Source organism: Mustela erminea, chromosome 9 (assembly GCF_009829155.1).
Source record: "Mustela erminea isolate mMusErm1 chromosome 9, mMusErm1.Pri, whole genome shotgun sequence".
Classification (NCBI taxonomy): domain Eukaryota; kingdom Metazoa; phylum Chordata; class Mammalia; order Carnivora; family Mustelidae; genus Mustela; species Mustela erminea.
Genome location: NC_045622.1, coordinates 44,973,217 through 44,989,620, shown reverse-complemented (window position 1 = coordinate 44,989,620; position 16,404 = coordinate 44,973,217). Strand labels below are relative to the sequence as shown.

General features: G+C 37.6%; 2 protein-coding genes across 2 annotated transcripts in view; one reads left to right on the top strand and one right to left on the bottom strand.

Annotated features, from left to right (window-relative positions):
* Positions 1-6,437, bottom strand: part of DLG2 (discs large MAGUK scaffold protein 2) — a 2,075,147-nt gene extending 2,068,710 nt beyond the window's left edge. The window contains exon 1 of the mRNA XM_032356653.1: positions 6,324-6,437. Coding sequence (XP_032212544.1) covers positions 6,324-6,342 — 19 coding nt within the window. The 5' untranslated portion in view covers positions 6,343-6,437. The remainder of the gene's footprint in view (positions 1-6,323) is intronic.
* Positions 6,438-8,231: 1,794 nt separating this feature from the next.
* TMEM126B (transmembrane protein 126B) lies at positions 8,232-14,742 on the top strand. Its single transcript, XM_032359179.1, is given in 6 exon segments — positions 8,232-8,412; positions 11,474-11,595; positions 12,604-12,797; positions 13,849-13,960; positions 14,406-14,561; positions 14,563-14,742. Coding segments are annotated over 6 exon segments (690 nt in total). The 5' UTR covers positions 8,232-8,331; the 3' UTR covers positions 14,588-14,742.
* Positions 14,743-16,404: the final 1,662 nt, after the last annotated feature.

The following is a 16,404-nucleotide window of genomic DNA, read 5'->3' as shown; positions in this document are numbered from 1 at the left end:
TTGGAATTCAGAATGACTGACTGGACAGAAGAGACCGGGTAAAACTCATGACCCTTTGCTGACAAGGCAACCTACATTGAGGATACAGAGTCCTCGTGCCTTGACAGATACAAATTCCTGAGCAGGAATTCTAGCTGAAGAAGAGGCCCTCCTCTACCAGTTAAAAAAAAAAAGATTTTATACATCTTATGCTCATAGTAAAAAATATTTCATAATCACTAAAATGATTATACAATAAATTTTAATGCAAGCATATAATGAGAGTATATAATTAAGAATAAAGGACATTCTTGTAGTTTAGTGAATATATTGTTATAAAAGAGTGAGCAATTGCATAAACAATGAATCTTGGAACACTGAAAAAGTAAAATAAAATAAATGAGCAATTGATTGATTGGCTGATCAAAGGCATGCCTGAAGTAAAAGACTTAAGTCCATGTTTTAAAAATCCCAAGTATCTTGGGGCACCTGGGTGGCTCAGTGGGTTAAGCCTCTGCCTTCAGCTCAGGTCATGATCCCAGGGTCGTGGGATCGAGCCCTGCATCGAGCCCTGCATCGAGCCCTGCTTCGAGCCCTGCATCGGGCTCTCTGCTCAGCAGGGAGCCTGCTTCCCCTTCTCTCTCTGCCTGCTGCTCTGACTACTTGTGATCTCTCTCTCTCTCTCTGTCAAATAAATAAATAAAATCTTTTTAAAAAATCCAGTATCTTGTGTACATCGTCCCACTGACTAGACTCTTCTATTCAAGAAGCAACCAAGGGGGCGTCTGGGTGGCTCAGTGGGTTAAGCCGCTGCCTTCGGCTCAGGTCATGATCTCAGGGTCCTGGGATCGAGTTCCGCATCGGGCTCTCTGCTCAGCAGGGAGCCTGCTTCCCTCTCTCTCTCTCTGTCTTCCTCTCTGTCTGCTTGTGATCTTTCTCTGTCAAATAAATAAATAAAATCTTAAAAAAAAAAAAAAGTAACCAAGGATAGGCCTAAAGGAGAAAATATTCTACCATATATGGAACACTCGGGCAGTTTCCCAAAAACCTAACAGTTCAAATATTTTGTGGTATCAAGTCATTAGCTTATCATTTTCACACTTTCCCAAAACATAAGATTTGTAAAATAAATTCAATTAACAGATCATTTTAATACCATGTCTATTGTTTGCTTCACGGTATACTCTTAATCAGTCATGGAATACAAAAAGTATTCTGCTGTTTCTCCCTCCAGATTGCTTTCTCTTTATGCATCCTGGATTGATGAGTATTTTCCAACATCAAGAGTCTATAGTGTCATGATTTCCAATAATTCTCATAACCAAGGTCAATATGACCCTTTTGAGGGGTTTTTAAATCTAACAAAATCTTTAGTAAATTATCTATTTTACTTTAACTTGCAGAAATTGGAGAAGTTTGAAAACTATTTTTTCCTATGCCTCTCTGGGAAGATTCAGTTCTTAACTCTTTTGAGTTTTATTGGCTGGAAAAAAACGCAAAGTTTTGTGAAATGGAAAAAGTGTCTAGAGGTAATACTGGTATGGCAAATATGAAAGTTCAAACAAATTTAGTAAAATATATGCTGCAAAAGAAATAAAATAGCCACTCAGGTACAGTCATTCAGGCACACATTTTCCCCTTTAAAGAAACTGAAAAAAAAAAAAACTCTAGGAATTTAAGTACAGCTAGAGCTGTGAAGAGAATATATCCAGATAACAAAAGGTAAATGTAAATTATTAAGATACTATAAAAAAGAAATTAAGCCACAAAGTACAAGAAACAGATAATGAAAGAAGAAAACTTCGAATGAGGAAGGAATGAACAAGAGAGTTTTAAAAGAGGAAGCAAAAAAAAGAAGAAAAAAATGTCACTTTTTAAAAAGTATGGTCAACCAAAAGGAAAGACTGTGAACTCAGTCAACAATAATCTCAATTTCAAGGATTCCAGTGAGATACATGGCAATATCAAGTCTTAGAATTCTAATTACACAACACTCTTTGGATTCCTTTAAAAAGAATAATGTCAAAACATATGATTATGAAAATGATAGTATTTAACTTTAGGTACTTGATAAAAATAAGTTTATACATACTCTATTATATTACTGAAAATAGCTATAAAAAGAATTTAAAGGAAATAAAGTGTTATATAAATTTAAAACATCAGACAGACTTCTATATGACTTTAAAAGAAGCTAGAGGATAGTTAATAAGATGGGTTTTTAAGCACAGAAATAAAGTGAACATCAACCTCAATGTATTAAAAGCAAGATTTCTTACCCACATTTAATGATATTACAGAGAAAAAAACTGCAATATACTAAGAAAATTCTGTTGAAGTGTATTTTATCATTAAAATAGCAATTTCCTACTGAAAACATTGAGAGGGACTCATCTATCATTAACTTTTATTTCTTACATTAATCCCACATGAAATCAGATTGGAGCAATTCAACAAGTCTTGTCAAATTAGCCCCATCTGATACTCCATGATCCTGCATCACGTGAGACAATGCTAATACAATATCTTGGATTAGCCCTGAATTCTCACAGATAGGTCAAAAATGTCCTAACGGTTCATGTGAGAGCAAATCAAGATATTACAATAGATAAGAGAATCCTGAATGAAAAGCAACTGTTGGGGGAAAAAATCTCTAATGAAGAAATGAAGAATCTTTAAAAAACAAACAAACAAACAAAAAACCCTGAAATCTATAAAAACATGAAGAATGGAGTAGAAGAGATAGGAAATAATGTCTTAAACCAAAAAAGCAGTGAATATGAGGGTTTCAGCTTATCTAAGACCTAGTTCAAGGAAAGAACCTAAAAATGGACTTAGTAAGATGTCACACCCATTCTCACTTCCCACCACGGTTTTATGTTGCAACCCAGACCAGTCTCCTCTCTACTTTTACAGTAAAGTATAAAATAAAAACCAGATGAATATCTTATGAAAATTTATGTTTTAATAAGAATATATTCAGCAATGAATAAACCCTTGGTTCATATGGATAGCTACTGTTAAAATTACATTTAATTTAATTCCTTCATCATATCTACCCCATGTAACAATGAAGAAAGAAAAATAATTCAAGATTACAAAAGATACTGGGCACCTGGGTGGATCAGTGGGTTAAAGCCTCTGCCTTTGGCTCAGGTCATGATCTCAGGGTCCTGGGATCGAGTCCTACATTGGGCTCTCTGCTCGGCAGGGAGCCTGCTTCCTCCTCTCTCTCTCTCTGCTGCCTCTCTGCCTGCCTCTCCGCCTACTTATGATCTGTCAAATAAATAAATAAAAATCTTAAAAAAAAAAAAAGATTACAAAAGACACTAATCTCTGAAGAAAAAATCTAGGTTATACTTTAAAATTTTTGTTTTACTTATATTTTATATGTAATACAAATAGTAAGTTTAGCCAATTAAAAATATAATGCATATGTCATAATTTATTTGGCTAGTTTACTATAAGATCCAAATATATATATATTAATGCTAAGTAGTTTTAAAAGATTAAAAACAACATAAATTGTTTTTCTAAGTAGATCAATTCACAAATTACATAATGCATAGATTTTAGCATAACCCAAATATATACTTGCCTTGCTAATTAGAACTTGTTGATTCCTTTAAAAAGTTGACCATTACCATCAATCCATTATTAAAGAAGGAAAGAAGAGACGGAGGAAGCGAGAGGGAAGGGAAAAAGAGGGAGAAAAGAAGAAAGAAATGCGGAAGGAAATAAACATTAAATTATTTCTCATAATTTATAATTTTCAATCATGTCACTACAATTTTTAAAACATCCTTCAAGGGTAGGAACGTTTTAAGAAACTCAGCCTGTTGGGGCTAGAAACCTTAAGATCAACCTTCTTACTGTTGGTAGGAATGCAAACAGGTGCAGTCACTATAGAAAACATTATGGAGGTTCCTCAAAATTTAAAAACAGAAATACTATATGATCCAGGAATTCCACTACTGGGTGTGTACTCAAGGGAAACAAAAACACTAATTCAAGAAGATATATGCACTCCTGTGCTTATTGCAGCATTATTTACAATACCCAAGATAGGGAAGCAACCCAAGTATTCATCAGTACATGAATGGAGAAGATATAGTAAACAGACACACACACACACATACACACACACACATGCACAAACTAGAATACTATGCAGCCATAGAAAGAATGAAATCTTGCCATCTGACAACATGAATGGATTTAGAGAGTACTATGCTGAGTGAATAAGTCAGAGAAAAAGACAAATACCATATGATTTCACTAGTATGTGGAATCTTAAAAACAAAACAATTGAATAAACAAACAAAAAACAGAAAGAGACCCATAAATACAGAGAACAAACTGATGGTTGCCAGACAGGTGGTGGGGGTAGGGACAATGGACAAAATAGGTAAATAGTGAGTAGGAGGTACAGGCTTCCAGCTCTGGAATGAGGAAGTCAGGAGGAAAAAAGGTACAGCACAGGGAATATAGTCAACGGTATTATAATAGCTTTGTACGGTGACTGATAGTAGCCACACTTGTGAACATAGCATCATGTATATACTTGTCCAGTCACTATGTTGTGAACCTGAAACTAATGTAACATCGTGTTATCAATTTTACCTCAATAATATTTTTTTAAGGACTTCATTAAAAAAGACACCTGCTTAGTTAAGTGATACCTAGAATATCAATTGCTCATCCTCCACCTCCTTCCCAGGTAACTTTTTTTCCAATTCTCTCCCCGCCTCTCTCCTTTCTCTCGCCTCCTCATCTTCTCTCCCTGCTACATACACACATACACAATGTGTTTAAAATCAATTATTAATCTAAAATAAGGCAGTCCAGAAGGGACAACATCCAGAGAACAATAAGTGGTAGAGAGAATAAAAACACATGGTAAGTAAGTCTAAGAGCCATGCCATTTATTGGCTATATTGCCAAAACCATTCTTGATCCAGATAAACCACCTGTGTCAGGTCTAGACAGGTATGGCTCCAAAATCTGACAGACAGTTTATTTATCTCAGTGATATTACAGGAGAGAGCAGGAGAAGGAAACAATCCCAGTCTCAAATCCAATGTACAAAGGAACGTTTCTATGTGTTTCTGAGGTTTTATATATATCACTGTCCATCTCTACAGAAACCTGTTGGATAAAACATCTCACTGATAATAAGTTTCCTCAATGCACCTTCCAAATCCACAGGTAGAAGGAGTAAACATCATGCAGAGTGAGGTTGCCCTTAAACATTTACCCTGAACTTTAGTTTCAGTTTGTAGCAAACTCATATAACTGTGAAAAAATTTTTGTTCAAAACTCTTGAGAAAAGTCTTTATAGTTGATCTGATTTTCCACACCATGTCAGGGGGAAAAAAAAAAAAAAAAAAAACAGAAACAAGAAAAAAAAACAAAACTGGTTTCATTAGGATCCCAAAGTTAACCTGGGATAAATCTAGGTTAAAGTGAATTCCATGGTCCAACCTGTAACAAACTATACTTTAGAAAACCACTGGATCTTGATCAATTCTGGGCAGAGAGGAGGGAATCAGGGGTTTACCTGACTTGGGAAACTCGCCAATGCATGAATTTGGAAAAGCACGGCAGCTTACCAGTGCTTTATCACAAAAGTGAATATTTACCCTAGAGCAAACCCAAGTATGAAATTTATTTCTAATCAAATGATTAGCAAATCTGCAACTGTGTTCAGTACAATTTTGTTATCTTTTACAACTATGTGATTCACTTGATAAATATTAAGTCCAGGGTGCCTGAGCCTCTCAGTCAGTTAGGTGTCTGCCTTCAGCTCAGGTCATGATTCTAGGGTTCTGGGATCTGGCCCCACGTCGTTGGGCTCCTTGCTCAGCAGGGAGTCTGCTTCTCCCTCTTCCTCTGCCCCACCGCACTCACTCATGCTCTCTTCTCACTATCTCAAATAAATAAATAAAACCTTTAAATAAGTAAATATTAAGTCCATGAAGAAGAGCTCCACTGTACAAGTTTCATTTTTAAAGTCTGTTCAAAAGTATCCGTTGACAAGCTAAAAAAAAACAAGCTAAACAAAAGCTCAAATCTATGGTATCAAATCTATGCTGATTATAAACAGTAATTTAGACAACCTGAGTTATGAAATCACAATGTCTGTAATTAATTACTATAGTCTTACTTCACTATACTTTAGCAAAATATTACTGAATGAGTACCACAGAAAAGACAGTATCACAATAAATATTTCCCAAAACCCAAGCAAAATTTTACTCTCAAATGGAATACAGTTTAAACAGCAAACACCAGAACCAAGAAAAGGGGGAAACATATATTATATAGGAAGCCTCATAGCCCACCTTTCTTCTTGACTGGCATTCTTGGGTCTTTGCACTGCCACAGGATCCAAGATCTCTTTTCAGGTCTCAACTTGATTCAGCTGGACTGAGGCCAAGAGCCAGGTAACTGTTGCAAACCACTTCACTGCTCAATTTTGAAATCCAGGCTGTCTTCTCCTCCAGATAGAGGAAAAAAATTATGTGTTTTTCCCACAATTAAACTTTTGACACTGCCCACAGAGTTCAGAGAAAAATAACCTTAAGTTTTTCAGTTTTTATAAAATATTTATTCTGTTTAAAAAAACTGAGAAAATTATTGTAAGCATAGAAAATGTTATTAAAACTCCTCTTCAGACATCAACATTTTTGGAATTCAGTGACTAACTCAATTAAGGCACAAACCAAATTTACACAGCTGTCTCATTACTCCGTACATGATCAAATTCAAAGATGAACTGATTGATGATAAAGATCCTCAATTCTTTAAAGAAAAATGTAACCCCCTCCCCAACAACAACAACAAAAAAAATACTTTTAAAAACCTTTTTGCCTCTGGTCTCTAGAAAGGTGGGTGAGTTTGAACAGTTTTCTGGGGCAGAACACAGACTGACTGAAAGGCCCCTTTTTATTTACTGGACCAGAGTTCCAGATCTCACCCCCTCAGTAAGACAGGATCCAGCTTGTTGTCACTTTCATTTTTTTTCTTCTGTGCTCTCCAAGCCCCTCGGGCTTAATCCTTAATGCCCCTCTGATTCTGATCCTCCCATGTATTAACGAGAGGATTGAAAAGAAGGAAAGCAATCCCTTGGCATGGAGACATTAAAGTGACAGTGCTACTCAATGGGCACTTGATGCAGGATGAGTTGGCGAAGCAGATTTCTTCACACTGGAGTCATTCACATCATGCCATCTCTTCGCATCCGAGCAGCTCCCTAGCCGGCGAGGAAAAACACCGAGACTGTTCAAGAGAAGTCAAACCTTCCCCCAAAGGTGTTTTCTGAGACGATGTAGTAGTATTAGGCATGTGAGCACAAGCTGTGCAAACGGTTCGCGATTTCCTAAATGAGAGTTCTGCTGCTTGGCTTCCACATCCACCCTTTCTCTCAATCTCTCTCCAAACTACCCACCTTCCTTTTGCAGAAAAGACAAGAAATCTCTCTGCTACCGCTGGCCACCCCTGCCCACACCCCGTTCTTATATAGAAGTGCACAGAAATGTCCTGCACCCTCCACGCGATGAAGCGTTTCCTCAGGCAGGAGAAACAGCAGCACTAGAAATTATATAACTCTCGAATTTGGCTTCTCTAAGACATGGAGACTGGAGGGTCGGGGGTTGCTGGTCTGGGAGATACTGCTGGGCACTGAACGTGCACAAAAGGGCGCCAGGCCTCCTCGCAGCGCCCCCACCTCGAAATATCGGCTGGCAGAGGGCTCTTCTTGGGAAGTGGGGGAAATTTTCTCTCTGGTCCCTTTCCAAGCGGGGTGAAAGGATGGAATACCAGGGAACTAGAGACTGGGAGAGGAGTCAGACCGCTGCGGGGGGAGGAGGTAGTCGGGGCTGCTCTGGCGGCCGGTTGGGGGCTCAAGGGAGGCGGTGCCCAGGAAGCCGAAGCCTTAACACACGAACCAGGCCAAAGGGGAGAACTCCTTCAAGGAGTGAAAGGGCCGGCAGGTCGGCCCCAGCTAACGGAGATGCCCAGAAGAGAGGAAAGCGCGCAGCAACATCCCTGCGCTCGGACCGCCCCACGCACGCCCTCAGCAAGAGTGAAGAGGGAGCTAGGTTAACAAATAGCAGGGTAAGGGAATGTAGGGCTGGCAAGAAGGCGGGCCCACGGCCCTCTGGACCTCCTCGAAGCCAATGAGCGGCCCTCATTTCTGGACGCCACGCCCAATCACAGCCGGGATGGAGGGCGCGGCTTTTGACTGGACCGGGGAGGGCCGGGGCCGCAGGCTAGAGGCGTGAGCCGGCACCACTTCCCGCTCCGGGCGCTCTGGGTCCCCGCCCACCGCTAGTCATGTGAGCCACCAAAATGGCGGCGCTCGGGCGTGAGGCTGGGACTGACCTGAAGGATGCAGGTGTGGTGCCGGCGAGACCCGGGGAAGCGCCCAAGGTAGGCGGAAACCTGGGGCCGTATGAGTCGTGATTTCTGCAGCCTCTATTGACGGGCTCTTCTGAAATGATGGAATTTTAAAACCTAAAGAGAACAGCCTCCAAGCCCACGCGGGACGCAGTGAAGCCCCCAGTTGTTATGGAAGGAGGCGGAGAGAAAATAGACTTAAAGTCTAGTGCCGATTGCTTGCAGTTTCTTTTCTCTTGTCTCCAGGCCTTTCGCTGGCTTTCAGCTTGAATTACTTCCGTGTAGTTTCTTCCACACCTTACCCCACCGCTACCAAACTCTCTTTTAGATGTTCCTTTAAACGTCACTACTCTGGGAAACCTTCCCACACTTCTTCTGGCTAGGTTAAGGCTTTTCTCATGTTTTTTGTTTGGTTTGGTTTCATTTTTATGGCACACTAATTCTGCCTTTAAATTACCTACCTTTTTGTCCTGACCTTGGTCGGGTTATGGATTCCAGAGGACACAACTGCTTTTTAATGATCCTAAGGTATTTCAGATACCAGGTGCTATGTAAATGATGGATATTAAATAAAATTCTGAAAAGCCAGGTAAAATAATACACGTAAAAGCAGTACAGAACTACTTTGCAGACTATAAACTTGAATACATAACACTTACTGGGATAATACATAACACTCTTACTGGGATAATCATGGTGACCAGTTGAGTGGCCTTGGACAAGTCAATTTTTAGATAAAATGCTTGTTACAGTTGATAGAGGGAGGTGGGTGGGAGATGGGCTAAATAAGTAATGAGTATTAAGGAGGGCACTTCTTATGATGAGCACAGGATTTTTTTTTAAAAGATTTTATTTATTTATTTGACAGAGAGAAATCACAAGTAGATGGAGAGGCAGGCAGAGAGAGAGAGAGAGGGAAGCAGGCTCCCTGCTGAGCAGAGAGCCCAATGCGGGCCTCGATCCCAGGACCCTGAGATCATGACCCGAGCGGAAGGCAGCGGCTTAACCCACTGAGCCACCCAGGCGCCCCAGCACAGGATGTTTAATATAACTGATGGATCACTAAATTCTTCTGAAATCAATATTAGACTCTGTGTTAAATAACTGGAAATTAAATAAAATTTTTGAAAATTAAAATTTAAAAAAGTCAGTTATCACAAAGTCTTTACATTTCAGTACTTGTTAAAAAGTCTATCAAGGGGCACCTAGGTGGCTCAGTGGGTTAAAGCCTCTGCCTTCAGCTCAGGTCATGATACCAGGGTTCTGGGATCGAGCCCTACATCGGGCTCTCTGCTCAGCAGGGAGCCTGCTTCCCCTCATTCTCTCTCTGCCTGCTTCTCTGCCTACTTGTGATCTCTGTGAAATAAATAAATATATATATTTTTTAAAAAGTCTATCAGAAAATTACTAATCTCTTTCTCTGCTTTAGTAACAGTGCCTTCCAAAGACTAGATGGAAGATTAATGTTTGCACTCAGTAAGCATTTGTCTTGTTTCAGTGTTTTAGAATCATAATACTGGGTGTCTGGGTTCCGTCTGTATTGATAGTGTAGACAGGTATAAGGTTGGTACAAGGCATTGCCTTAGAGTTTTCTTTGTGGGAAATAAGGGAATTAAAGGAATTGGATGACAGCAAAATAAACATTTATTTTAAATAAGCATACGACAAATTACCATGTTACTGGTATCTGCCTTTATAGTATATTAGATGGATTAGATATAGAGTCTCCCTTAGATACTACTATATCTTCTGTTTTCCATTTAGATGTCCAAAAGAGCCAGAAGATTAAATCTAATCCATAAGAAAGTATAATTTATCATTTTTTACCTGTCCCCTCAGATATTTTAAAGAAAAAAATAGTACTGGCCGGAGTCCATTTCTACAATGATGCAGGGCAAGAAGCTTGTCCATTATTACTCATTTTGTAATAATGTATGAAAGTTAAAGGAGCCCATACCTTCAGAATGTTTATGCCATGGATAACTTAACCTTTCATTAGTTAGGGTTAAGATTGGTACATATCACTTCAACAAATGAGTATTACAGTGATGTTTAACAATTACACTCTAATTCTTTTGCCCGGGACTCTTGAAATTTGATATCTAGTCTATGCCCTTAATGTAAAGTGGAGGTCAGTATAAACTGTGAAGGGCCTTAATTTTTTTAATCTATTTGTTGGCTAATCTGGACTCCCATAATGCTAGCATGGCAAAAGATTTAACAAATGTTATTGTTAAGAGTTTTCACAGAGACGCAAGAGTCTTACCCAGAGCAAAAGATTCAGAAAGGATCCTTTCTTAAGATCCAATTTTGCTTTGTTTTCTTTATCACTGTTTTTTACTTTCTTTTAAGGTGCTGCTGTATAAATTGTTGTGGTCCCTTGACATTGGCAACTGTCTATTCAGATACCACACTTGGGACATAGGAACCTTCCCACAGTGGAGCCCAGTGCCATGGGTCCAGATTCCCTGGTATACTACATATAGTTTCCAGCAAATGCTGTGCTTCTGCCGCAGGTGCTCCTAGGGAGCTGGATATATAATTTACATAATCCAGGGTATCCATAAGCATTACCTCTTCCTAGCCTGGAAGAGTATCCCTCTCTCACTAAGTGAGGCAATCCCTGCTCTCCTCCTTCTCCAGGAAACTCAGCATACTCTCCAAAATGATCTCAGGCTTTCAGGAGACAGTTGTTAACAAGTGCTGTTGTTTCCTTCTAGCTCTGAAAAAGCTAGAGCAAGAATACAAAGTTTGTCTACCTTTGGGGAAGACTGTAAGAACAACAAAAATTCTGTATCTCAGTAAGTTATCCTTCTACACTAGGTCCTAAGGCAAGTCAATCTTTCTGAACCTTATTTTTCTCATCTATAAAAGTGTAAAAATAGAGATGATCAGTATTCTATAAATTTCACAAAAAGTCATTATCTAGCAGATAATAAGAGCTACTAAATATTGATTGAATCATTGACAAAGTATGTGAAAGCAGATGACAGTTTTACTAGGATCTAAATCGTTTTTAATCTGAACCTAAAATTTATAAGATTTATTATTAATATCATTAGCTATTATGGTTCTGAAATTTTGTGTTTTCCAGGACATCAGAATGGCAACATACACACCTGGTCAGCCCAGTCTTTCTCTGGAAGATGCAAAACTCAGAAAACCAATGATCATCGAAATCATAGAAAAAAAAATTGAATATCTTAGAAAAGAAAAGTAAGAGATATACCCAGACTGGAAGTCTCTAACTTTATTTGCACATCTTCTATATTGCCATTGTTTCTGAGTATCTAAGATCCTATTAACTTTATTGAGTTGGTTATAGAGAGTTTATGAAAAAACTTGAGGGAAAAAATACACAGATGAAAATAGTAGTTTGTTGGAATATTGGGACCGTGGATAATTTCTTTTGCTTCTTAGAAAGAAAATGTCCAAAACTATTGTTGAAATGTTATTTATACAGTAAACATTTTTAAATTAAAAGCAATTAGGAGAACACCATTTTGAGAGCTACTTATATTTAATTGGTATTTAATTATAATTACATTCAGTTTAGAATTGATTAACTCAGCACAGTGCTGAATTCAAAAAGAAATATAGATTCCATGATGTACATATAGTTTCATATTACCATTTCAACTTAGATTAACAGAGCTCAAGAATAAAATAAAAGGACATTAATCTTAGACCTCAGACATTTTGAATTTAGGTTTGAGTCAGAATCAGTAAAACTAGATGTGTCAAATCTCTTTGCATATCCTAGACAAATTGTTTTAAATATATTTGCTCTAATTAAGAAATAGTTATTTGTTAGAGGGCCTAACCAAATGTAAACAACTTTGACTTAAGCAAATTAATTTTTTTAGTAGCAAAAGCAGTATTCTTAGGTATCTCATAAATTTGGCTATATATTGGAACATACTCATTTTTATTTGTGGCCAAAATTTTATCTCTTAAAAGAGTTCCATTTTAGAACTACTCTAAGTGATTTCAGAAAGAGGCTTCTATCCTCTCATTAGAATACAAATTCCATGAGAAGGGGGATGTTTTTTCTTTATTCATTGCCCCATCCTCAACACACAGAAGATGTCTTTTGCATAGTAAGTGTTGAAGAAATACTTGATGTTGAGTAAATACATAATAATAAATGACTACCCAGGAAAGGGTATCTCTATTAAGAGAATATTATGTTGAATGTAATTTTTCTCTTTGTTTTTCCTATAGGACTTTAAATATATATGGCACAGCATTCCTTGGAACAGCAGCTAGTTTCTCTGGAATAATGGCCAACTTCATTTTCAGACATTGCTTCAAGGTTAAACATGATGCTTTGAAGACATATGCATCACTGACTACACTTCCGTTTTTGTCTACTGTAGTCACTTATAAGCTCCTTGTAACGGATGCTTTGTATTTGGGTAAATTTAAATTCATTAATATATAATGTGTTTATGTTTAAGTAAAATTAGACATTAATATATACTGTTGATAATGATCACTAATGCTCGTATATTGCTTTGCCACTTAGAAAGCACCTTCACATACATTATCCTAGTTCATCCCCACCACAGTCCTCATGATTAGGCAGGGCACGTCGTGTCATGTCCTCTTTACAGATACACAACCAAAGGTAAGACATGTTCATGTATGCTAAGAGACAACATACTGGAGAAAAAGCAAGTTTTGGCACACTGCACACATGATTTCAGATTCTGCTTCCCCCCACTTAAATTTTGTGACAATGCACAAGTCATTGAATATCTGAGACTCCATTCTATAAATCAGGACTACCAATACCTACCTCTCAGGACTGCTGTGATGTTAAAGTACTGTATGTTAAATGCCTAAGGAGGTAGCTAGCCTATTGTGGGCTTCTAATGTTATTTCCTGCCTCCTCCTCTTACCTTAAGTTTTATAACTAGTCATTGATGGAACCTCTGAATCCTATTTATCAGGTCCCTGCTCAAGTATCTCTTTCCCAGGAAAATCTCTGATTCCCTCAGGGTAGGTTAGGTTTCTAGATAAATCTTCTGTTCATTTTACGTTCAAAGCATTGTGCACAATTAAAAATTATGTGTTTAAATATTTGTCCTAGTCCTTCTTTCCTTGTGGACTCACTTAAAGGGTCTCTTTTTTGCAACATATCACTAATACATGCCTGACACATAGCAATAAAAATGTATTAACCTAGAATCCAGATGTCTGGGTCTACTTGTTTAATATTTTCCTTATGGAATTGCTTTCTGCAACAATTATATATATAAGAGATAACTTAAGTATAATAAAATCATTTTTTTAAACATGGTGCATTTAGTCTATCATGTGCCTTAGACTGAGTTTCTAATATTCTTTCTGTTTTTCACTGTGATTGAGGACAGTACAGATAACTACTCTGTGAGGATACAAGACTGTCTTAATAACTCTTGTCCTGAATTTTAAAAAGAAACCAAATTTACTTTTGTTTTCCAGGCAATATAAGCCAGGAAAATTGTGTTCTGAGAAGTTCACTGATTAGCATAATATGTGGTGTTTTATATCCCTGTGGTTTGGCTTTCTCTAAAAATGGACGCCTTGCAGTCAAGTAAGTCTGTCTGTTTGTTCCTTTTCTTCCTTCCTTTCTCCATTTTTTTTTAAAGATTTTATTTATTTATTTGACAGAAAGAGACACAGCAGGAGAGGGAACACAAGCAGGGGGAGTGGAAGAGGGAGAAGCAGGCCCCCGCCAAGCAGGGAGCCTGATGTGGGGCTTGATCCCAGCATCCTGGGGTTATGACCTGAGCAGAAGGCAGATGCCACCCGGGCACCCCCATTTTTTTTTTTAAATGTACATAAACTTTTCTTATTCTTTAGCTGCCAGTGACACACTTTAATTATAATGTAGTTTGGTACTTCAAATAGCTGGCTTTAAATCTTTTTGCTATGTATATGAAAGACCATAGAATAGAAATTATCCATTTGGGGGATATCAATGAACTTTTCATAGAAAATACATCCGAAAGAAGCTCTTGATTATTTTTCCTTTTTAGGTATCATACTGTTCCATTGCCACCAAAAGGAAGGGTTTTACTTTACTGGCTGCTGCTTTGTCAGACAGAGATAAAAGCAATGATGATTCCTCTAGTCTTAGAGACGGCCTTTGGGATATTTAATGGTCTACAGCATTATGCAAGATTTGAAAGTAGACGAGAAAACTGTACATGAAGATTAAAGAGTGAGTGGATACCAAATCAGCATAATGGGGTTTTTTTAATGATGAGGACTCAGGCATTGCTGAAGCAGTTAAAAGTAACTGGACAATTTGTTTCTGTTCCTTTGCCTGGTATACAGTGTACTCAATAAATATTCAGTAATTCAGTATTTAAATGTAAGTTTCATCTTTATTGTGTGTGGAAATGAGTTTGAGACATCAAGGTCTACTCTACAAATTTATATATTCATGAGACATTTAAGTATCTTATATCTCAAGTACCATGTAACATGTAATAAGGAATGGTCCTTAACCCAGAAGGAACTCATAATTAGAAGAGAAATTTAAAATGTGAACACATAGCAAGAGAAGGTTTGAGAAGTACACCAATAATTCTGTGGGCACATAGAGGATATGGCTTTTAACTACTTGGTTAGCGGTAAAAACTAAGGGAAGAAAGTGACATTTGACCTATATTTTGAAAGAGTAGTTGACAGTTCATAAGAAGGCAACACAGAAATTAACATACAGCCTATTCCTCTCTCCTGCCCTCTTATTCTGTATACTTTCTAACCTCTTATCATTAACAAATGTGCTGTTAAAGGAACTTTATTAGGTGCCTTTTATGCTGTGCATTATTATAGATACCAGGGGTCCAAAGATTCAGTCCCTACCCTCAAAAAGCTCAAAATTTAAGGAAAGAGATTACAACACTTTAAGTCTTTGAGAACATTTCTTTATCTTAGTTCAGGAAATGAGCACTGTCTGATGAATAAGGCACAGAATGGAGCCCCACAGTTCATTCTCTTTGTCTTAACCATGTATAATTTGAGATAAGATTCAGTCATCTGAGGCTCCAAACAACACAAAGCAAAATGGAAGTCTTACCAGGGTGCTTTATGACATCATAGATAACAAAGTGGGATATACCTTAGTGCTTATGAAAAAAATAAAACTAGCTAGTTAGGTGTCCAACTTGGTGTTCTCAGAATAATTCACAAAACTGAGGAAAGGGCAAATGACTAAGGGAAACTAAGTCAAACCGATAACTGGATCAATGGTATTCATATTTCAACTCTTTTTAAAAAAATTCTAATACAAAGATGATACATGAATGCCATCTCAATGTAACATACTTGATTGACCCAGAAATATATAGAGCAAGATTTGAAAGTTCCCCTTCACTCCCACATCCTGTTCTCCAGAGGGCACCACTATCAAGTTAGCATGCCTCTCCTTGCAGTACTTTTTTGTATACTGCAAATTAATTTTCACTTCAGTGTCTTGGAGGTATTTCCAACTCATTATGTATAGGTCTGACATGGTTTTTTTCAGTGCCTGAGAAACATTCTTGGTGATTCCAGTATTCATATAGGTGATCTTTCTAACACCCTGGTCTATCTACTCAACTGCTTAACTCCCATGGTCATACTCTGGAACTGCACCATCCAATATAATAGTCACTAGACCACTTGTGGCAACTGAGCATTTGAAATGTGACTAGTTTAAGTTAAGATGCATTGTAAGTGTAAAATACACAAGTTTTGAAGAACTATGTAAAAAAGTTAAATATCTCATTAAAATATTTCATACATGATTTATATATTTTTATTGGACTATGTTGCTGTAGCTTTAGTCATTATCATTAAGTTCAAATTCTCTACATTCTCAATTTTAAAATCTCATTTTCTGATCACTACCTCCTGTTCTTCCTGTTCATTCACTTTCCACAACTCTAGCATTACTTTGACCTCACCAGAACCTATAGTCCATCAATTCTACTACCTTCTTACTGCCCAGCATGCCCTTCACATTTTCACTGTTGTTCCCTGGATTCA